This window comes from Lindgomyces ingoldianus (genome assembly GCF_010093535.1).
Source record: "Lindgomyces ingoldianus strain ATCC 200398 unplaced genomic scaffold BDR25scaffold_9, whole genome shotgun sequence".
NCBI lineage: Eukaryota > Fungi > Ascomycota > Dothideomycetes > Pleosporales > Lindgomycetaceae > Lindgomyces > Lindgomyces ingoldianus.
The window spans coordinates 1,119,548-1,141,032 of NW_022985170.1; the positions used below are offsets into that span (position 1 = coordinate 1,119,548).

Sequence of the window (21,485 nt, forward strand, 5' to 3'; positions counted from 1 at the left end):
ATAGCCTAGAATTACATTATATTTACTTTTTAGTTTAAGTATGTTTATAGATCTTTAATCTTTTATGTTAAAGGTTTTAAAGTCTTTTTTATAGGTTTCTAGGTTAATTTATTCTCTACTATACTTAATTAATAATGTGTTAGTAAAAGTTACTTTAAACAAGTTTTTTTTTATATAAAATAGTATACTTTACTTATCTACTTAATCCTTATTTATAGTAGTAAAGGTGTATCTACTATCTATAAGGGCTAATCTAGGCTATCCTTTATACATAAAGGTAGTTGTTAGGCTGTGTTCTGCCTCTTACTCTACTATAATTACTGCAGATATGTTATGTTTAACTTCTTTATTAAAAAAAAAATAAAGATTAATGTTTTATAAGTTATTATTAAATTTATTTTTTTTTTTTATAAATTTAATATTTTTTATTATAGTAGTTAGCTGCTTTACATTTATAATTTTTAACTAAATAATATAATGTTAAGTAGTTTTTTTTTTTTACTACTTTCTACTAAAAGTAGTAGAACCTACAGTTTTTTTATTTATTACACCTTATTTATAGTTCTTGCTTATAAGAGAGAGCTGTTTAACAAGTATAACAATTTATAGTTTTATAGGCTAAGGCTGTTCTTTACTATAGGCAACTGTTATAGTTCTTTTTCTATGTAGGCTACTATCCTACTTAATGTTTGTTATTCTAGTGTTTAACGCAGTATTGTTGTGTACACTAGTACTAGAGGTATAGACAATTGTTAGGTCTATATAACATGTTAAAGGGACTTTTTTAAGTCTACTAAAGATATTCTTTTGTTTGTACTAGCTATACAAGGTGCTCTTTCTATTAGCACTTACTTATGCTATAAGTGCTGCTTCTGTAGAGGACACATTATCTATAATTTTGTTGTACTATAAGAGCTTTTCTAAAGATTACTAGGCTTAAGAGTAGTGTCTTAGGTTTCTTAGGCGCTAGTTATAGTACTTTAAACCTAGCAGGTTTACTTAACTATTCTAGCTTTTAATTTTTAATTTTAGTAAAAAATTACTATTACTTTTTTTTATTTATAATATTATATTTAACTTTAGCTATTTTTTATATAATGTTAAATATTAAGTAGTTATTGCTAATGTTTATTTAGTAAAGTAAGACTATATAGTTACTTAGGTAGTTATATAGTAACCTGCACTTCTAGCACTTGCATCTCTAAAACTGTTAGAAAAGCTCTTTTACTAAAGTACTAGAGGTTTAGTCTTAGAGGGGGAACTATTTTTCTCTTTTTTAAATATTTATAATGTATCTTTAAATTTAAGTCTTTTTTTTATATTTTTTAAAAATTATAAGGTCTTATAACACTATATTAAAGCTACTAAAATTTTAAATAACTACCTTTTAATACACTTTAAAGTAGTTGTTTAAAAAGTAGTTTTTTTTATATTACTAGTAAAGTCTATTATTTAGTCTTTCTTATATTTTCTTATTTATAAGGCTATATTTAGCAGTAATAGCTTTTATTATTATAGTAGTATTTTTATTCTCCCTCTTTTAAAAGTCTAGGTAATTTTAGTAGAAATGTCTTACTTTTTTATAGTTTAGGCAGGCCTTATTTTTTAGCTACTTTTATTATTCCTTTATTAGAAGTAGCCTATTGCGTTCTAAAACTTAGCTTTTTTTAAAGAGGAAGCTCTATATATGCTTTATATAACTAAAGTCTATTAGTTTTTTATTATATTATAAAAGCTTTTTTTTTCTAGAGATAAATTTTAGTTTTTAAAAAGTTCTTTTTAATTTCTTTTTTTTTTACATTCTTTATAATAATTATTATAGGTTATAGCTTTCTTAATATAGTTTTTAAAAGTAGTTAGTTAGTTTATATATATAAACTTATCTTTTACTTTTTTATTTAGTTTGTTATAAAACATGCAGCATAGAGCTTTCTAGTTATTTTATCTGCAGATAGCTATTTACTCCCTAAAACGCGCTACATAGTTCTAGACTAGTCTACTACCTTATCTTATATTATCTAGTTAGTTAGCTGTAATTTTTTTTTTATTTAAAGTTTTATAAATAGCTAATAGAGCTACTTTAAAATTTTTAACACTACTAAATACTTCCTTTATTTTAGAATTAAGTAGAGCGCTATTAGCTCTAAAGTCTATCTAGTTATTAGTGTAAAGTTAAAACTAGATTATAGAAAAGCTTTCTAAGTGTAGTCTTATTTAAAAAATTATTTCTATGTTAGTCTAAAATGCTCTCTTATTATACTACATATAAAGGTAGCATTAAGTAAAGAATAGTTAGAGGTCTTTTAATAATTTTTTAAAAGACTTTAAAAAAGCTAGTCTTAAGGCCTTTTTAGTTATAATACTTACTTTATTTATTAAGATGTTTTAAACTTTTACTAGTTCTACTTATAATTTATGTATCTAGTAGGCTTAGGTAGTAGCTTTATAAGAGTTAATAAAAGGTAAAAAGTTTTATAAATTTATAGTTTTTTTTTTATAAAAGTTAGCTATTTTTTACTTAAGTTTTAATAATTTACTAACTTTATTACTAATTTGCTAGAGTTTTTTAATGTTGTTCTAAATAAAGTTAATCTGTTTTGCTAGAACAGCTTTACTTTAGGTAGGAACTTTTATAGATCTAGATAGCGTAGTGTAGGCTATATTAAAATCTAAATTATGTTAAGAAGTTACTATACTTTTTAAAGAAGTAATATTTAATGTTATAATTTTTACTTTAAAAAGCACTTAGGTCTTATAATGTTCCTAGAGGGAAGTAGGACAGGTAGTAGAGGCTAATCTAGTAGGGTGTACAGTCCTACGTACAGGCTATTAGGCTAATAAAGGGAGGAAGAGTAACTAGATTATAGTTTGCCTTATGTGCAGCAGTAAAAAGGCTAAAGTTAAACAGTCTTATTAGACAAAGTTAGAGGTATATATAGTGTAAGATATATAAATAGTATTATAGCTCTTTAGAAAGCTAAATGCTACTTAGTTTATATAAAGAATAAACTAAATGTTAAACACACCTTTAAAAGAGTGTTTAATATAGAAACTATATACATATGCAAAGGACGCTAAGGTGAGCTAGATAAGCCTACATAAGCCTGCTAAGCAGGGCTTGCTAAGCTCCTCTAGACTTGTAGGATTTATGTCCTATCCTCCTATTAGACAACGCATTCTTCCATGATCTTGGGTAGCCGTGCTACCTCCGCGTCCTCCGCTTGGTCCGCAAGCGAGTCCCGCTCCAACCGTACCATATTGTGGAGCATCCTGGGTGGAGTTACGCTGGTCCAACCGTAGACCGTAACACTCTGTCTCTACTATTAATATAATAGAGTATGCTAGTGTTTATTAACTTAGAATTATAAGCGTGTGTATAAGCGTGTGTATAAGCGTGTGTTAAAAAAACTTAAGCGTGTGCATGTGCATATGTACTTAAGCTTTTATGTTACCTAAAAAGTCTAATCTAATGTTATAATTAGCATGCTTAAGCTACAAGTAAGAGGTAGTGTAACCTAACTAGATTAAACTAAGAAGCAAAGGAGCTGCTCTGCGAGTTTAAATATACATGTGTGCCCCCTGCCAAGGCGCTACTTGTTGCGCAAGCGAGGGAGCTTAAGTCGCAGAGCATGTGACGCGGTACGCGTTGTCACAGAGTTGCTTATATAAATTAAGCAGGTTTCTTATTAATAAGCAGTTTTAGTTTAGCTTAAACTCTACTTAGAGTAGATAAAGAGGTTATTATTTAGTTAATTAAGCTTAGCTAGTAAGCAATTTATAATTAGTATGTTTAAAATAAACAGAAGGTTATTATCTAGTTAATTAAGCTTAGCTAGTAAGCAATTTGTAATTAATATGTGTTAAGGTTTACAGAGCCTCTTAAGCTAGATGCAAAAGCTAAATATACAGTAGTGACTATAGTACTAATTAGAAGCGCAACCCTAGGCTTATAACTCTTGCATGAGCTAAGAAGAGGCTATATAGTAAGTAAGTTAACAAGATACTAAGATCTAAACAAAGTAAATTGCACAAGTGTATTGTAAGGTATAAGGAGCTTAATAGAGCTCTGGGCTGACTATATACTGTACGAGAAAGGAGCTATGCCTAATGAGTGAATAGTGCAGTACATGGGTATGATATCGCGTGAGACACGTGCGACAGTGTTCTCAGGGAGTTGACTGAAAGCTTGGCCAAGGGTGAGTTGGATCGCAAGGCCGCGGGGCAGAGGTCGGCCCGCTTGCCATAGAAGGCTCTAAGCAAATTAGGCAAGAAGGGCGACAATGCAAATGTAATTTATAGGCTAGAAAGGTCCTTAATGTTTAAAAGTAGCTACAGCACACTATTTATACAAAATTCTAGCAAAGCTTCACATGTGTACAGACTTATAGTCACTTAAAGACAAAGTACCCCTCATATTTTCCGGCGCAGGTGGTTTTCCGGCACGCATGAAGGGACGTTACATATAAAGACGCTGTGCACAGAGACACCTAGTGACATCTCCACGACGCATATATCTGACACCAGCCAACGACTCGAACACGTGCTACGATCTGCCAGCAGTGCCCAGTCCGTACCCACGTCATGTCCCCAGCCGCCACGTTACGTTCGTCCCCCGGCTTGTCACCACTCTCCCTTTATCGTCGGGGTTCTGATCCCCCCATTCGACATCTGCTAGATACAATGACGACAGGCATAGCTACTGCGCCATATGGAAGTAGGCAGTTATCACAAGTAGGAAGCGCAGCGGCAGGCGACCGCATCCACTCCTGGCATCAAGAAGTCTCATTACTATTCAGCTATATATTCCGACTAAGACTACCTCCGTCTATCTACTGTCCATACATATGCGCCACTAGAGCTCTCCATGATTCTGCTGCAGGCCCATCCCCTGTATCTTGTGTTTCGTTCTGCCTTGCCGCCTTGGCCTTTGGATCTTCAGCGCCCAGCGTAGCACCCTTGCGTTTTCGTCCGCGTTTTCGTTTGTTCGTGTTGGCTTCTGCTGTTTTTAGCGAAGGTCTCTTGCACTTTCACCTACGCTTCCACTTACACTTAGCTTCTTTATTAGCCCTTTTTTTTTTTTTTTTAGCTAGCTTAGCTTCTTTAGCAGCCTCTTTTCAGCGTGTTAAGCTTGTGCTACTTTAAGGTCTTAATAGCTTATATCCTTTGCTATCCCTGGACCACTGCTCTTGTAGACTGTTAAACTTTAGCTTTATTGTTAATCTTTATTAAGAATTAAATTTAGTCTTGCTAGAGGACCCCTTAGAAAAGGCTAAGTAAGCAGCTTTAGCAAACTTCTGTAATTGCCTCTGCAGGCTACATTTAGATCTTTCGTCAAGGGGTGTGAGCATTCTGGTTAGTTATTAGATTTTGTAGCAATATTAGACCTTCTGTAGTGACTAGTGAGACAGGCGTTTGCAGTACGGTGTCTTGAGGGCCAGGCGCCACCTCTCGCTGGCTTTTAGAATCGTTAGTTCAGCAGGGGGCTTTAGCACGCTTTAGAGCAATCTATCTAAGTTTACTAAGAACAAACTACTTGCAGCAAATCTAGCCTTAAGATTCTCTAGCGTAAATGCTTTTCTCCTCGCAGGACTATACACGACAGTAAAATGCTCTTTGCCTATTGCATTCACGCCTCCTCGCTCTACTCATTTAACCTCTTCACAATAGGCTGCCTTGAGGGGGGCGAATACAGCGACGTCGCATGGCTGAAGCTTGTAAGAAGTATAAGAGGGAAAGCAGCATAGATAATATTGTTCTTAAAACAATATTTATGGATTTTAAGGGTTTCATAGATCCTAAACTTATTACAGATTAGCAGCTAGGGCTTTTAATTAGCTTGTTCCTTAGTTTTAGGATTAAATATACGCTTTAGCCATTGTAGGCTAATGTAGGAATTAGTATACCTAGATTTAGAGCAGGCATACTGCTATCTAGAGGTATGGAAAGTAGTCCAGTTACTTCAATAGGTAGTAGCTGGCCAATGACTGTAGGATTTAGATACCTACCATCAGCACTAATACACTTAATTGCAGTTACTTTCGTGCGCTTAACACGCGCCGCCCTGTAATTTCACAGGTCAGTCTTAGCCACGAGGATTTTAACAGAGCCTGGCATAGATAGCACGACTCCAGTCTTGTCCATGTTGTAGACATTCTCTAGTAGATTAACTAGGTCTTGCAATACCCTTCTAAAGACCTTAAATCAGTGTGTAATCTTTGTATACGTGTTTTTCTCGTGATAATTCCAGTCTAGCGCTTTGGCCCTTTGTGCCTGGACTACTGGATGGCGCTTCCTAAAAGCACTCGTCTAGTTCTCATGTGGCGGCTTCTGTGGTCTGGCTGATCAAGGCCGCTGGAGGGTAATCCTGTGGGCTAGTGACAGAATAAACTTTATTCGCACAGGATATCCAAGATTAGACATTTGTAAGAGGAACTTAATAAGGGCATCCTATTCCCACAGGGTGAGGTACTCTCGCATGAGCTGAGAAGGGGTCATAGGGTAGGCGAGTCGACAAGGTATTGAGATCCAAACAAGGTGAATTGTACCAGTGTATTGTAAGGTCTAAGGAGCTCGAGAGTGCTCTGGGCTGACTATATACTGTACGAGAAAGGGGCTAGTCCTAATGAGTGAATAGCGCAATACATGGATATGGTCTCGCGTGAGACACGTGCGACAGGTACTGCTGGCTCTGAGACTTTTCTTCGATTGATTGTTGGCCGCGCGCACATCTCCATGACCTGCAAGAGCACAGTATGATAGCGGGACAGCTAGGGGGACGCCCTGTGCCAATACTCAACTAGCCTTGTCCATGATTGGTGATGTTGGTGATTATAGGAATAGATGATTGAGGCAGCACGCATATTGTACCTTCAGACAGTACCAGGCAGTGCCGGAAAGAAAGAACACGTTGACACAAATAAACTGGGGACGTGAACGCCGCCACAGCTAAATTTAGGGACGTGGGACATAGAACAGTCCGATACTTGATTATCTCAGCGCACTAGTACAAGCTAATGCACGATAGAATACGCTGAAACATTCCGCTCCGTCAAAGGCTTTCAATGTCGGATTCGTTGCACGGAGAAACTCCCGGAATGCCTGCATTTAGCTTAGGATTCCATTTAATCACTGTTGATATAAGATTCTTTAACAAGGCTTTAATCCTAGCCCTCTAAGACCTAGATAAAACTTGTTAGTTACAGACAGACTAGGGCGGGAAGCTAAAGTGGCATTTGATGGCGCCATTAAAATAATCAACAGCGTTACCAACACTGCGATATTCGTCGTCACGGGCTAGTATCCTAAAAGAGAAAGAGTCATAGGATAGTATTCTATTTTACATAGCTTTATTTCTTAGCGAGAGGAGGACTTTCGGCGTCTTTATTATAGTAGTGTCTCGCTACACTGTGTGTCTTGCGACGCAGTGAGGGACGTTATTTAGATAGACGAGTCATCTAGGAAAATTACGTCTCTGCTCTGTTCTATATGTCGCATCGCCTCTACTCTGGCAAACATATCAAAAGTCGTTCGAATTCGCGCCTCCAAACGCTATCGATAACAACCCTTCGGCGGCCATTCCCGGAACTTGCTAAATATTTGGTCGCTATCAGAATTTGGCATCATTATGCTGTCCTCTTGATTGTAGCATGAGGGTTGAAAGATCAAGTCCGCTCTGTTTCCGTTCCATGGTGTGGGATACCATACTGTAGCTCCTTGATTTACGACAGGAGCTATCAGCACTGTTCCCTGCACTCCTACGATCTCCTCAGGTAGTCGAAATACTGTGCAAAATACTAACTTCACAAGAACTGCGGCTAGGGCCGCTCTTGTAGAGTGAGAGGTCATTTTTGACGATGGCGGGCATACTATACAATATTTAGACCATCGCTGCCTGTATTTCTTCCACTCGTAAAGCTTCCATGTACAGTCACAGCTCCTTCCCCGCTTCTTGGTCTTACCTAAGCATCTTCAACCACGCCAAAGGTCCAAGATGATTCCCAGTGGTACTTCTGTCCAGGTCCGAAGAGCTGCTTACCCAGGCGGCCCCATTCCGGACTAGTTGTTGAAGTCAGCATCAGTCTCTAGATTGCCTTCAGGGTGACATACTGGTTGATTCCATCAACGTAGTCCTGCGCCTCAATCGCGATGCATCCATCTCTCGGGATGAACTTATCCTGACCCTTGACACCCTGAGTGCTCTTGAACTCGGTCTTGCCGTCGTTCCAGTTGCAAGTGTAAAGCACAATCGCATCCTGGTTCGTGCGAAGATCCGCCTTAATACCACTCCACGCGCTGCTCAAAGTAGCAACGACAGCATCACCCGGTCTCTTGTCATCGAACGCCCAGTTTGTATTGTATCCGTGGCAGGCCCCGCCACCACCGCAGTGGCCCTGAAACTCCTTGTTTCCGGATGCAAAGCCAAGCTGGCGAGGAGCAGACCAGAAGTCGTCAATGTCGCTCTTGGAAACATTTGCTATTTCTCCCGTAGGCAAGGCGTTCCCGTCGATCTTCATCACGCGGTGCGCATACGGCATCGAGAGAGTGTGGTTCCAGATGGTACGGTTGGTTGGATTTGCGAACGCGTCGAGTTGGAAGTAGGTATGCTGTGTCAGCATGATAGGGGTCTTGGTATCTGGCGAAATGGCGTCCATCGTGATCTTCCACTTGTTCTTCTGCAGAGAATATGTGACGTTCGCCTCCACATGGCCCGGCATGCCGGTAGAGTTTGCCGGATCGTAGATAGAGAATGAGATTGAATCTTTCGTGACCTCAGTTACATTCCAGGTGCGGAATGACCAATTATTCGGTCCACTGTGCAGAGTGTTGGGGCCATCGTTTTGCACAGTAGTGTAGGTGACATTGTCAATCTTGAACTTTCCATTACCGATGCGGTTAGCGTATCGCCCGGGGATGGCATTGTAGACAGGGTGTCCTGGATCCACCGCTGCAGTTCTGTTAGAAAGCGTTGTAATTGCTAGAGATGTTCTACGGTACATACGGTAGAAGGATGTGTTGTCATAACCAAGGACAATGTCCCGTTCTACACCGTTCTTGTCTGAGGTTGAGTTAGTTTATGGCGTTCACGAGATATGGCCTTTCCTTACCTTTGACAAACAGATTCGTCAGGGTCGCGGCGTAGGGAATGAACTATATAATTGTTGGTTAGCTGTAGCATCCAACAATTGAGGGATAAGAGTGTAAATGTGTTGGTAGACTAGAAACTCTGGTGTTCTCTGCAGTGAGGGGTGCCTTGATGTTAAACGACCCACCAGAAAGAGCCGAAATAGGTAATAAAAAGATTTTCCGTACCTGTGCTCGAATGCCCGGAGCTTCTAACGTATATCTACCGTCAGCGTCTGGTGGTGGAACTTTGCCGTGGTGCACCGCCACCGCAGCAGCAGAAGCTGCGAACAAGAAGGAGTGGTATTTCATCTTCAATTCTTCTCGCAGGACTACCGGGAACAAGAGAGCATAGAAAGCTTGATCAACAAAGAAACCTGGCATACTTATACATTCCCCAAGAATGGACTATCTCGTACGTCGGCGCGAGATTCATCTCAAGAAGCACTCTATAATTGATCTACTGGTATAATCTGGGGACGGACAAAGGTGGAAGCCCGTTGGTTGCAATATAAGGTTAATCTGTGTGAAATGTACCCTGGTATTTTCAGGAACGAGCTTAAGTCAGATGAGCTCAGATGTGGGGCTAGGTCCGGTCCGCAGGAACGCATACCCCTGGAAGCGTGCCATGGCGTAGGTACTCAAGGAAGGTGAGTGAAGAATGGGGTTCGCCCGTGGTTGCGGAAGACGTATCCTTAGGGATTCTGAGGTGTTACATAATCCACGTCCTCAAGTGGATCTATCCAGATTAAGCTTAGCTCCAACATCATTCCCTGAGCGCGTCTTCCTCCCAAGACACCGCTTTCTGCTTCCAGCAGGTAGCGATATTTGAAATTATTCCACCGCAAACGCCACTCCGTGAATTCCCTCTTGCCCTATTATATTGTGTCTATGCCATATCCTTCCTGTTCTTGCCGTGTTTCCGTAACCGCTCATTTTTGACGGTCTCACCTGATTTCCCTATCGCGATGGGACTATGCACTCTCTGTCAGACCATTGACTTCGAACATCTTCCTTCGCTGCCCTCTCATTATGAAGGCTACACGAAGCCTTGGGATGGCTTGCTCTCATTCATGAGTTTGCGGCTGAACAACGCTCGTAAGGCTGACGAAAGTGAAAATGCGGGGGAATTTAGCCAACCATTGGGCATCCCACACCACCAATCTATTGACGAACTGAAAAATGCAGCCGATGATTGCCCAATCTGCTCCATCATTGAACGAGCTGTCCGTCAAACTTTAACCGCAATTGCTGAAGCCGAGCAAGACGAGGTTTTTGTGTATTACAACAAGCAGGAGAGGCTACCGGACTTTCGGCTTTGGCTGACAAGGCGACGGGACAAGTGCGATGGGTTCATGGTTGTCTCTTCCAGAAACCCAGTTTATGTGTGTCTCTTGGCTGCGGTTGGCTTTTGTGTCGAAGGTACCGATTTCTTATCCAGGCATTAAATACAAAAACTGATTCATATTACAGACGCGGACCCATTGAGTGTCTACCTAAAGGGTCGCGTTATTGACGAAGACCCATTGTCGATACTCACACTACATAGAACACTAAATTGGGTCCACGAATGTAATAACGAACATACCACAACAAGATGTTCTAGTGTAGCAGACGTCAAGAAGCTACCATTGCGGGTTCTTGATCTTGAGTGTGACACTGCACGGAGTAGGATCAGACTGTATGAAACAAATGGGGCGTTGGGAAAGTACACAGCACTGAGCCACGTCTGGGGTAATCACCGTCACTTCACGACGACACAAGCAAATATTCCAGGTTTGAAGAAAGGAATCACTTTGGATGTCCTTCCCAGAACATTTCAAGATGCTGTGTTCCTCACTCGAAAGCTAGGTATACAATACCTTTGGATTGACTCTCTGTGGTAAATACTGTTGCTCCTATTAGACCTCAGTGCTAACACTCTTGCAGTATTTGTCAAGACGATGGTCCTGACTGGGAACGAGAGTCAGCAAAGATGGCTTCGATCTACGCAAACGCGTATATCACAATTGCTGCGAGCGCGGCAAAGGATGATTCCGAAGGTTTATTCAGCCAACGTTCTCGCCCCAACTACGTATCATTTGAGTACACGAGAAACAATGGCTTGTCTGGCAAAGTGTATGCATTTCTCATCCCCCTGGAAGAAGCTGCTTGGCCAGGAACCATTTGTGAGCAAGATAAAGAGCCCTTGTCCAGTCGTGGGTGGACTTTACAAGAACGCTTCCTGGCGTCTCGTGTATTGCATGTTGGAGCAAAACAACTCTACTTTGAGTGCTACAGTCATTTTCTGAGTGAGGATGGCTTCCGCATACAGGGCCGTTTTAACAGCGTCCATGAAGACTCCCACCCTAGCCAAGTCAAGGCCGACGGATCCGGTTCAGAGTTGTTACAGAATAGCAACTTTCGAGGACCATGGCTATGGTACTCAATCTTGTCCAAGTACTATTCAAGAAAATTAACAAAAGAGTCGGATAAGCTTCCAGCACTCTCCGGTATTGCTCAAACTTTCGAGGAGAAAACGGGTGATAAATACGTCGCAGGCCTGTGGCGCTCGACACTTGTTGAGGGTCTGCTATGGCAGGCCTTAGGGACGCGTCGAAGAGCGACTAGTGCGCCGCTGCAGTATCGAGCCCCCTCTTGGTCCTGGGCTTCTATCGATGGCCCGTTCGCAAATATAGGACTTGTTAGTAATGAACCATTCGATCGATCAAGTTGGATCGATATATCTACTATTCTCGATTGCCAAGTGGAGCTGAAGGGCAAAAATCCCTATGGAGAGGTCAAGTCTGGCTGGATTAAGATCAGGGCTCCGATTGAACCACTTTCTCCCAGCCAAGAGAAGGAAGTCGATTGGGAGACAGTTCCTCATGAAAGAGCTTTGAGGATGAAGACAAGAGCCGGAAAGCCATATGGCACATATTGTATGTTCGATACTTTGGATGATGAGACGGCTGCGCAGATGCCTCTCTGTGCTCTTATCCTAACACGGGGGGATAAAGAGAATCCTAGTTATCAAGCGCTCATTATTACTCCGACAGAGGGAAAGCCAGATCAGTATCGGCGGGTTGGTAAGATGATCATGGATAACGAAGTTTTGGGAGTGTGTGATTGGATGAACGGCGAAGCGGAGCTTGCTACGATAGTGTTAGTTTGAATGCGCCCAATTCCTCAGTTCGCCTAGCTCGACCTTCATACAACCTCTTCAGTGACGAATAGTCACGCTCAGGTAACGAGATACGGAGTTTGAGCGTATAGGATTGCTAGGTTGTTTGTGCCAATGCTCTCGTCGGCTTGGCGGCACCCCAAACATGTTAGAAAGTACCATGCAACATAGAACCACCTGCAGTGTAAGGAGCTCTCTCCAAGCCATTAGTACATTTGGAGTACATTTGGAGATCTAAAAATTATAGTCTTCTGAGCTTAGGCAAATACCATCACCTTTCTTCCGATGAGCCAGCATTCAATAAAGCGGCTGTTGAGGCGTCTAGTGGTATAAATAGCTTCTGATACCACAGCACCACAACTTAGCTTTTCTAAAGCAAGTGGACTCCTCGAAATTAGTGAGTAGCTATAATGGCCACGCTGGGCAGAAATATTCACTCCCTTCGTTGCTTATCGTGTCTAGAAATGATTCTTCATTTACCATTATTAATGCCCCCTCTTTCGAAGCTAGCACGGCCCCAAGTCGACCTTCAAGAATTAGCAAGTCCAAATTAGTATTACTTTTGCTAGACACTGTTACGCATTATTTCTAGCGCCCCTCTTAGCTCTCTTCCAAATCATGCATCTTCAACCCCCTTTACGCTCCTCCGTAGCCTCTGCATAGAGTCGGGCTCGCAACAGCCACCAACCCCTACTTCGCTAGATTTCCTCCTAAATACCAATCTTGCATCGACCAACAAGTTAACTCCTCCTCTTTAACAAACTTCGGATACATTTGCGTCTGAACACAAAACAACATCCCGAATAATTACTTTGCCGTTCCTATTTACCAGGGCTAAACCACGCTCTACGTTACAGGTTTCTATTTGTTGTATAGGTGGGTATGCTGCGACTACTCCATGCAGTGTCGTGTGGACTACCTGCATGCAATTTATGGTGTAAACTCCCCGAGTAGCGGTAAGAGTAGTGCAAGAGGTGACAGTAATCTGGCAAGCTTGACTCGCTCGATTATCTCCGTGACGTCTACTGACTCGACTTGCTCGACCCGGCTCTCCAGCAGTCAGTTCAAGAACCTCTTGAGCAGCTTTTTCATATTCTACAATGTTGTTTACATCGTTATTGACCAAATATAGGGCGTCAGCGACTACAGAAGTCAGTTTTGCTCTTAAATGTTAGTTTAATGAATTGAGATGGGGGAACAGAGGTAGCAACGTAGAGTGATGGAAAGAGTCAAAGAGGTGTATTCAGCAGGGTTGTGGATAATACGAATTGCATCTCGACCCTTTCGGCTAGCCGTATAGTAAGTTCGCTCTATATCTCTTTCACCAATTCCCTAAGACCAGAGGCTTGCCTCTGGTCTCCTTTTCAACAATGAACAACGAGAGCTCCTCATTTACTAACGTTTGCTATAGTTAAAGATGAGCTGGTGGATCCGAGTGGCGTTGGTACGTGGGAATACGGACCCAGCCTTGTACACCAGCTTGCCAGGCGTAACTTGACCCAAGGAGGCGGTGCGACAAGAGCCAGGACCAATACGGACAGTTACCCATGGCTTGCAGATAGTAAGTATTTCTATGACCTAGCTAGCTATTTCCGCATCTTCTTAATTGTCCTTTTTCACTTATAAATTAATTTTGTATAGTGTTAAATTTCTGACCTTGGTACGAGATACTAGGTTAGAAGGGGTCGGTTTTTAAGGATGTGTACGGTCACTGGAATCTCGGGACATGATACTAAGATAGTAAGGAGAGTGTCTTTCTATAAAGAGTCTTGTAAGATGCAAAGAGTAAGCCGCATACGAATGCATTAAGGTCTTTATTTTCCCACTATATACTGTAATAATCATATGGGCTTATAGAAAATAGATAGACGGTATATCTGGATATCGAGGTCAGCCTCGGGGGCTCACTGGGATCTCCGTCGGTGGGAATTTAGGGTGAGTAGGTCGGCAATGGAGCGCTTTAGGACGGAAAACAGAGTAGATGTATGCACGATGCGAGGACTTAGGTGACCAAGACCCAGTAGACAGCACCCGTTAGTGACCTCTGGAGAGAGTCGTCGAGCGTGGCGCAGCGCGGCGCAAAGCCTCACGGCAACCGGGACTACCTATTGCCGACGCACGGTGGATCATCCTGAGGGCATTGATCGTGAGATAAGGCGTAGGCGGATGACTGGCAGAGCACGTTACTTCTATTCATTAACCGCTGCTGCCTAGTCCACTCCCTTGAGCAAAAATACTTCTAGATCCGCTCTTTTAGCAATCAACTTACTGTAGTCCCTCATAACCTTGGTGTTGCCTAAAAGCTTTCATATTTTGAACCAACGCTCTCGTCAATTTCATTCACATCGCCTTTTACATGCTGAAGCACGTTGCCTAGGTATGCGCCCTGGGGCGTGAATCTCTTTATGCATCGTAGCTTCCTCCAATATTCAACGAGCTTCCTTTAGTTCTATCTCCGGGCGACACACCACGTGGACCTGATTCTGTGTTCCCTTGCTTCTTATCTACTCATCAACACTACTTATACCTAACTTTCCCCTAAAACACCTCAGCGCAACTCTCAACTGCATGTGTGCCACTACAATCCTTGCAAATGGGAGCAATCGAGTTTCTCTGCGATATCCGATTTCATCGAACTCTCATACTCCCACCTAATCCAGAAACTGGGAGGCCAAAGTATCGCCTATCCTACGCCGACTTCGGTGACTCCAACAGCGATGCTGTTGTACTATTTTGCGGGGCATTGATGGGGATGCGGCTGTGCTATTCGCCTCTCGACCAGTTGGCAAAGGCACATGGAGTGAGAATTATACACCCAGATAGGCCTGGTATAGGCGGGAGTGATCCAGTCGAGCAGAGCGAGAGAATACCCATGTGGCTCGGTTCGTTCATTCGCAGGATTACCACTCTGAACCAAAGCTCACTCTACTACAGAAATGATCCCTCATCTTCTCTCTCACCTGAAGATCTCCCATGTCTCCATCACAAGCCACAGTGGTGGCATGATCTACGCCTTGAACACGATGCTCACGTATCCTCACCTGCTCCATCCTACGAATCCGTACGTCACCTTCTTCGCGCCTTGGGTGCACCCATCTCACTCTGGAGTAACGCACATGAGAGCGGCCGAGCTTCTCCCGGCTCCACTTATCGGCCGCTTTATGTCCGTGGCTCGATTTGTGAACAAAAACGTCATGCCACTAGCTGGATTGAGCAGTAGCTTTCTTCATGGAATCAAAGACTCATTCTTGCGGTCAAACTCTACTCCGGCTCCAATCCCGCTGGACCCGAGCTCCTTGTCTCCAACTGCGTCGCGGACTTCGAGCCAAAGTCCAGCTGAACTGAACTTTGACAGTCCTGCAGTTGTCGAGGAGCTCCGACAGCTAATCATCTCATATCTTTTCGCGGAATCTACAGATGGAATTTCAGCGGATGCAAAATTGTTTCTCAAGAGACCGTCGTCCACTACATGGTGTTCACCGAGTGTCTTCTGGTCAGACGTCGACTATGCTGTGGCTTTGCTCTCAAAAATAATCGAAGAAGAGAAGGGAGCTAGTAACAACCCCCGAAAATGGATAATTGAATCATTCCATGGGGAAACGGACGATATGGTGGGAGAGAAGGGACGAACGTGGTTCGATAGCTGCTGGACTCCTAGCGGATCATCGTCATCCAACCTGAGCGGTGCCAGGACCGGATCTGCCAGAAACGAGAACTCCACAGGCTTCGAATACAGGAGCGAAGTTGTTCCAGGCAGCGAGCACAACTATTTGATGGATCCAGCATATGGCGCGTCTGAAGGGTGGCTGCGAAGAGTGCGCGAGGCATTTCTGATGTTGGAAGAGGTCTGATCCGCTACCGCGATTTCTACGTGCTCAAGGACCCTTTTGACAACATGCTGATTGCTCTTTCAGTGTAGGATCATGGGGTACATAACTATTTACATTCCGGTCTCCATCTCCTTTTCTTGAAACGAAGAAGGCCTCATCTCGCGTCTCTCGCTCTCAGGATGAAAAGAATCATATTAGGCCCATGGAGAATCAGACCAACATCGACCAATCAGCCACAGGCGCACGAAATGCACCCGATACTAAGCGCATTCGATGACTGCTCTTCGACAAGGCCAGTCCGAAGAGGAAAGACTGGATTGGGGGGAGGCGTGAAGGTGGACAAGAATGGATTCTGATGGCTGGGAGGGCAATGGGGTAGAGCAAAGGCTTTCTTTGACCAAAAACAGGACATTTGACCTAGAAATAGACTTTTGATACCTGGTGTTGCTTTCTTGCTCTTAGATGCGCTAATACTAATCCAGACTCGTGCGTATTCACGTGATCCATGTCCTTCAAGGGTGGGATGTGGCACCGAGCGGGCGGGGCCTCTCAGAGAAGAGAAGAAATGATGGGCGATTCAGGCCTCCCTCCCCAGACACTGCACACACCGGCCAGTCCGGTTTGTAGTCTTGAAGCTGCTTGATAAGAAACACTGCGTCTCGAGACGGCCGTGTTTCACGGACACACCAATGGGCCTACAAGCAATCGATCTCAAATTCTGCGACAGGTGCTGTGAAACGCTCGTAGATGCATGCGGGAGTGCAACACGCGAACTCTGGTTCAGCAGAAGCAAAAAGATAGCAGCAAGGCTTGCCAGGATGACACATGTCGAACGCTAGGGTGCGTTGGAGAAACCGAAATTTCGACCTTGTCAGCACGTATCGATAAGGGGAAAAGGGAAACCTTGGCAAGGAGGTATTCAAGATCTTCACCAACTCAGGGGTGCAATGGAGGGACACGTCTGGAAGCGGATCCCTCCAGAAGGATGGCGCTTTCGTGGAGAGGATTGCAACATTGGCTTCCTGGTGACACGCTTGTGGGCGGTTGAGTGAACAGATTTGCGGCGGCGTAGTGATTGTCATCTTGTCACCGCTCAACAGATATGTGTGGAGGTTGGCGGCGAAGGCCGGTACGACGCAGGGCTGGCGGTGATTTGTCGCTCGGTCCGCTAGTGGTTTCAAAATAGCTTTGGTGGCGCGGTTCCTGCAGAAGTCCGGGATAGCGTTGCTTTCGCTTGCCTCAGGCCCCTCGCAAACCTTCAAAGAGCAGCTCGCTCCCTGAATTCTTTCCCCTACGTAAGCCTCAACGCGGCCATTTTCTCACCGCGTTGTTTTCTGGGGGAGTTCTTCGCCCTCTTTTCCTGCGAGTTATTCACTGATTCATTTTCGAACCGTCGGCAGGCCTTCGTTCAATTGCTGTCGTTATTATCCATCTCTTCTCTTGGTTTACGAAGAAACACCACCCTCACTTTGGTGCTCGAAGCACATTCCCCAACCCGCTCTCGCGTTCCTTCACCCTCCTCCCCCTCCCCCTTCGTCTCGGGTCACGACACTCCTTGCCTGTACCGAGTTCGGCAATCGTGACGACACGTCCCTGGCTGACCCTATGCCGAACAACCCCCAAAAATCTCCATCCTTTCGACTCTCTCGCCAGGGCTTTCAGCCATTGAATACCAACAGTAACGAAACGGGAGACAACATGGGGAATCCCGAAAACATACCCCTCCAGACGGTGGTCAGCCACACGCCCTCGCACTCCCCGGCCGCACACGAGGAGCACACGGAGAAGAGCGGCCTGTTCCACCGACATGCGGGCAGGAGAAAGGTTCAGAAAATCGATTCTAAGTCCGGGGCTCCTCGTCCTGGCGATGATGGAGACCCTGAAAAGCCAGCCGTCAACCGGATGGGCAAATTCTACACCAAGATTCTGAATTTCAGTATTGTCACTCGTTACATGATTTATGTCGCCCCCCTAGCCATCATATTAGCCATTCCCATCATCCTCTCCGAGACAGTCCTCAATCAGAAGGACTCGAAGACTGGATCTCCAAAGCACACCATTGGCGGAGCGGATGAGAAGCTGTTCTGGATCTGGATTGAGATTGGTAGGTATTCATAGCTGAAATATTTTAACCTCGTAGGCTAACTCACCTGTATAGTCTGGCTGAGCTTGTGGGCTTGCAAAGTTGTCGCCCACTTCCTTCCCAATATTTTCGAATTCCTCATTGGTGTTGTAAGCCCCGGCGTGCGCAAATATGCATTGCTGTTGAGGGCTATAGAAAAGCCGCTCTCCATCGTCTTCTGGATGATCGTTACACAGGTCACGTTTCCAACAGTATGTCATATGCCCATGTGCGAAATTGTATGCTGACGCTGGATGTAGCTCGTTAAAACCCCTCGCAGTTGGCGAGATACCATGATTAGCGTTCTCCGAGCTGCATTGATTTCATCCTGCATTGTTCTTGGGGAGCGCATCTTGATCCAGCTGATCAGCATAAGCTATCACCGGAAGCAATTCGATGCAAAGATCAAAGATTCAAAACGTAATATCTATCTCTTGGGACAGCTTTACGACGCTTCCAGACAATTGTTCCCCGCTTATTGCAACGAGTTCGCGGAGGAGGACTACATTATCCAGGACTCTCTTCAGCTTACCTTGGGAAGTAAGAAAACTACATTTGGCACCCGCGGTCGTTCCAATTCAGGCACTCCAATGAGGCTGCTTCAGGATGTGGGAAGATTTGGAGACAAAGTTACCTCTGGTAAGTTACTTTATATTATCATAGGTACAGAATATTCTAACTTGCTGTAGTGTTCGGTACCGTCGCCCAGGAAATCACCGGCAAGAAGATTTTGGACCCGAACTCGGCCCACTCAATTGTCCTCGAGGCACTAGACAAGAACCGGTCTGCCGAGGCCTTAGCAAGGCGGATTTGGATGTCCTTTGTTGCCGAGGGCAAGGACTCCCTGTACCAGGAAGATTTGATGGAAGTCTTGGGAGCTGGCCGTCAACATGAGGCTGAAGAATGCTTTTCTGCTCTTGATCGGGATGGGAATGGAGACATCAGTCTTGAAGAAATGATCCTTACCGTCACTGAATATGGACGGGAGCGCAAATCGATCGCCTCTAGCATGCACGATGTTGATCAAGCCATCAATGCCCTCGATGGGCTTTTATTCACTATCGTGTTCATTGTCTGCATCTTCGTCTTCAGTAAGTACTAAGATATGTCGTAAGAGATACATGTGGACTAACCCTCCGTAGTTGCCTTCCTCAGCCCAAGTTTTGTTGGGACACTCACCACATCTGCTACTGCATTGCTCTCTCTCTCGTTCGTATTCGCTGCAACCTGCCAGGAGGTGCTCGGATCCTGCATTTTCCTCTTCGTCAAGCACCCCTACGACATTGGTGACCGTGTGGACTTGGCCACCGATCAACTTACTGTCGAGCACATCTCCCTTTTGTACACTGTCTTCAAGCGAGTGCAGAATGGCAAGATGGTACAGATCCCCAATATCGTTCTCAACAACCTGTGGGTCGAGAATATCACCCGTAGCAAGGCCATGAGAGAACAAGTCTCCATATTTGTCAACTTTGACACAACTTTTGAGGATGTAAATGTTCTCAAGCAGGAGATGCAAGCCTTTGTTCGGGATCCTGCGAACAGCCGCGACTTCCACTCTGATATGGAGCTTGAGGTTGTCAGCATTGCCGAGATGAATAAGCTCGAGCTTCGATGCGAAATCCGACACAAGAGCAATTGGTCAAATGAAGCTCTTCGCGCATCTCGCCGCTCCAAATTCATGTGTGCTCTCGTTTTGGCTCTCCGGAAGATTCCAATCTATGGTCCAGGTGGCGGAGACGCTGCTCTGGGCGATGCTGGCAAGCCGTCATGGTCCGTTGCCATTTCTCCCGCAGATGCTATCGCGGCTCGGGACAAGTACAACCAGGACAAGGACGCCAAGCGACTTTACCCTACCGCGAAACCTAATCCCAGAGAGGAGGACAATAGCAAGTCGTCCAGCACAGACTACCTGGGCGTTGGCAATACAGAGGGCCAAGCTATTCACCAGATAAATAATCGCAAGCCAGGCGCGGACCCCGTCCGCGATGATACCTGGAACAATCGTGATGATGTCAGCACTCTCGGCCGTCCCAGCACCGATGCCCGTCCTGATCTCGACGAAGTCCGTGGACTATTGCACAAGGAGAGCAACAGGGGAAAACGCAAGCAAGGCCCTACCCTCGACCAACCCCGCCAAGGCATGCCTCCCCTTCCAATCCCAGTAGTTCCGTCACCACACACAGGCACCTCTGGACAGAACTATGCCCAACCTCCGCAACAGCGCACCCAGCCAGCTTCCCCAAGTTCTGTCTCGACCGGGCACGTCGAAGAGTTTGAGTATCAACGGATGCAGCAAATGCAGCCATCGCAGCCAATGCCCCCTCCACCACGCTCCCAGAGCCGACCCGTAGGATCTCAACCACCGGAGGGCAACGCCTTCGCCTATTCGATGCAGCGTCCGGTCCAGGCTCCTCGCTTGCCGCAGAGTCCTAACACCGGCTCCAACAACCCATATCGATCGCCATCCCCGCATGACCAGCATCCATACAAGCCATGAGATTCCACGAGATAGCAAACAAATCTCTCTACGAAGTGAGTGTGTTTAATAGAAGGCATAAATGATAATGAATTTCCTTAGCTAGGAAATGGGGATTGCACCTTAATGTGTTTTTCTTAGTCTTTCTTCAAGAGTGGCTTTTACAATGGCTAGGCTTGATGATGCCCGCCTGGCGGTGTGAAAACTCCATTCAGAATTGTGCAATGGTTGTTTGGGTAGGTTGTATATTCAAAGGTTCTGCAAGTCACCTAAAGTAGGTAGACTGCTAGTCATTGTCCAACCGGTTATTTTGATCCTACGAGGATCACGAGCTGTTAGGCACGAATGTAAAAGAAAATTGGCATTTGAGCTGGGTTTCGTAGTTGCAATAGTGGCTTGCTTCACTCTTCGTACCAACCAATCATGGGTTGTGACCGACCACATGATTTAGTAGCACTGTGCACATTGCAGCAGCTTTCTTTCTCAGCCTCTGGATAGTACACATCACGTCACTTTTCTTTTCAGCTTCCCTATATTTCACCTATTTCGACCTCTGAGTTCAAGGAACTGGGAGTTCTAGTTTTCATTTCGGCCTCACGAACCTTATACTCAGCTACGGCCGACTGTCGCCTTACGGATCCGTAGGTCTCGTTGGCTTGGTGCTTGAGCGTCAGCCATGCGGCTTGCAAGGCTTCGACACATTCCCAGCTTCCTTCCTACATTAGAAGCTAAGAGTGCACTTCATCAAACATCTAGATCTTCCTAAATATT

The 21,485-nt window shown here is 44.4% G+C and overlaps 5 protein-coding genes across 5 annotated transcripts; 3 read left to right on the forward strand and 2 right to left on the reverse strand.

The window, feature by feature from the left end:
* Positions 1–7,958: 7,958 nt before the first annotated feature.
* Positions 7,959–9,432, reverse strand: BDR25DRAFT_218236 (aldose 1-epimerase; the record flags this gene model as incomplete). The annotated part of the gene is made up of 5 exons (XM_033684925.1): positions 7,959–8,055; positions 8,107–8,944; positions 8,999–9,055; positions 9,105–9,147; positions 9,310–9,432. 5 exons carry the CDS (start codon positions 9,430–9,432, stop codon positions 7,959–7,961), a joined length of 1,158 nt encoding a protein of 385 aa, XP_033550231.1.
* Positions 9,433–9,962: 530 nt separating this feature from the next.
* BDR25DRAFT_282907 (HET-domain-containing protein) lies at positions 9,963–12,274 on the forward strand (the record flags this gene model as incomplete). Its single annotated transcript, XM_033687999.1, has 3 exons — positions 9,963–10,542; positions 10,594–11,002; positions 11,050–12,274. Exons 1-3 carry the CDS (start codon positions 10,089–10,091, stop codon positions 12,272–12,274), a joined length of 2,088 nt encoding a protein of 695 aa, XP_033550232.1. The 5' UTR covers positions 9,963–10,088.
* A 699-nt stretch (positions 12,275–12,973) lies between these two features.
* BDR25DRAFT_352811 (uncharacterized protein) lies at positions 12,974–13,832 on the reverse strand (the record flags this gene model as incomplete). Its single annotated transcript, XM_033695064.1, has 5 exons — positions 12,974–13,063; positions 13,113–13,426; positions 13,483–13,571; positions 13,609–13,688; positions 13,746–13,832. The coding sequence occupies 5 exons, from the start codon at positions 13,830–13,832 to the stop codon at positions 12,974–12,976; spliced, it is 660 nt and encodes a 219-aa protein (XP_033550233.1).
* Positions 13,833–14,478: 646 nt separating this feature from the next.
* On the forward strand, positions 14,479–16,534 carry BDR25DRAFT_282909 (uncharacterized protein). Its single transcript, XM_033688000.1, has 2 exons — positions 14,479–15,165; positions 15,218–16,534. Exons 1-2 carry the CDS (start codon positions 14,877–14,879, stop codon positions 16,132–16,134), a joined length of 1,206 nt encoding a protein of 401 aa, XP_033550234.1. The 5' UTR covers positions 14,479–14,876; the 3' UTR covers positions 16,135–16,534.
* An 850-nt stretch (positions 16,535–17,384) lies between these two features.
* Positions 17,385–21,132, forward strand: BDR25DRAFT_282913 (serine/threonine protein kinase-like protein). The gene is made up of 5 exons (XM_033688001.1): positions 17,385–18,217; positions 18,272–18,447; positions 18,496–18,874; positions 18,925–19,326; positions 19,378–21,132. The coding sequence occupies exons 1-5, from the start codon at positions 17,719–17,721 to the stop codon at positions 20,733–20,735; spliced, it is 2,814 nt and encodes a 937-aa protein (XP_033550235.1). The 5' UTR covers positions 17,385–17,718; the 3' UTR covers positions 20,736–21,132.
* The last annotated feature ends 353 nt before the right edge of the window (positions 21,133–21,485 follow it).

Coding starts and splice junctions, on each gene's coding strand:
- BDR25DRAFT_282913 (XM_033688001.1), top strand. CDS start 17,719: ATGCCGAACAACCCCCAAAAATCTCCATCCTTTCGACTCTCTCGCCAG. Junction 18,448..18,495: donor CACAGGTCACGTTTCCAACA/GTATGTCATATG, acceptor CGCTGGATGTAG/CTCGTTAAAACCCCTCGCAG. Junction 18,875..18,924: donor TGGAGACAAAGTTACCTCTG/GTAAGTTACTTT, acceptor AACTTGCTGTAG/TGTTCGGTACCGTCGCCCAG.
- BDR25DRAFT_282909 (XM_033688000.1), top strand. CDS start 14,877: ATGGGAGCAATCGAGTTTCTCTGCGATATCCGATTTCATCGAACTCTC. Junction 15,166..15,217: donor GAGAATACCCATGTGGCTCG/GTTCGTTCATTC, acceptor ACTCTACTACAG/AAATGATCCCTCATCTTCTC.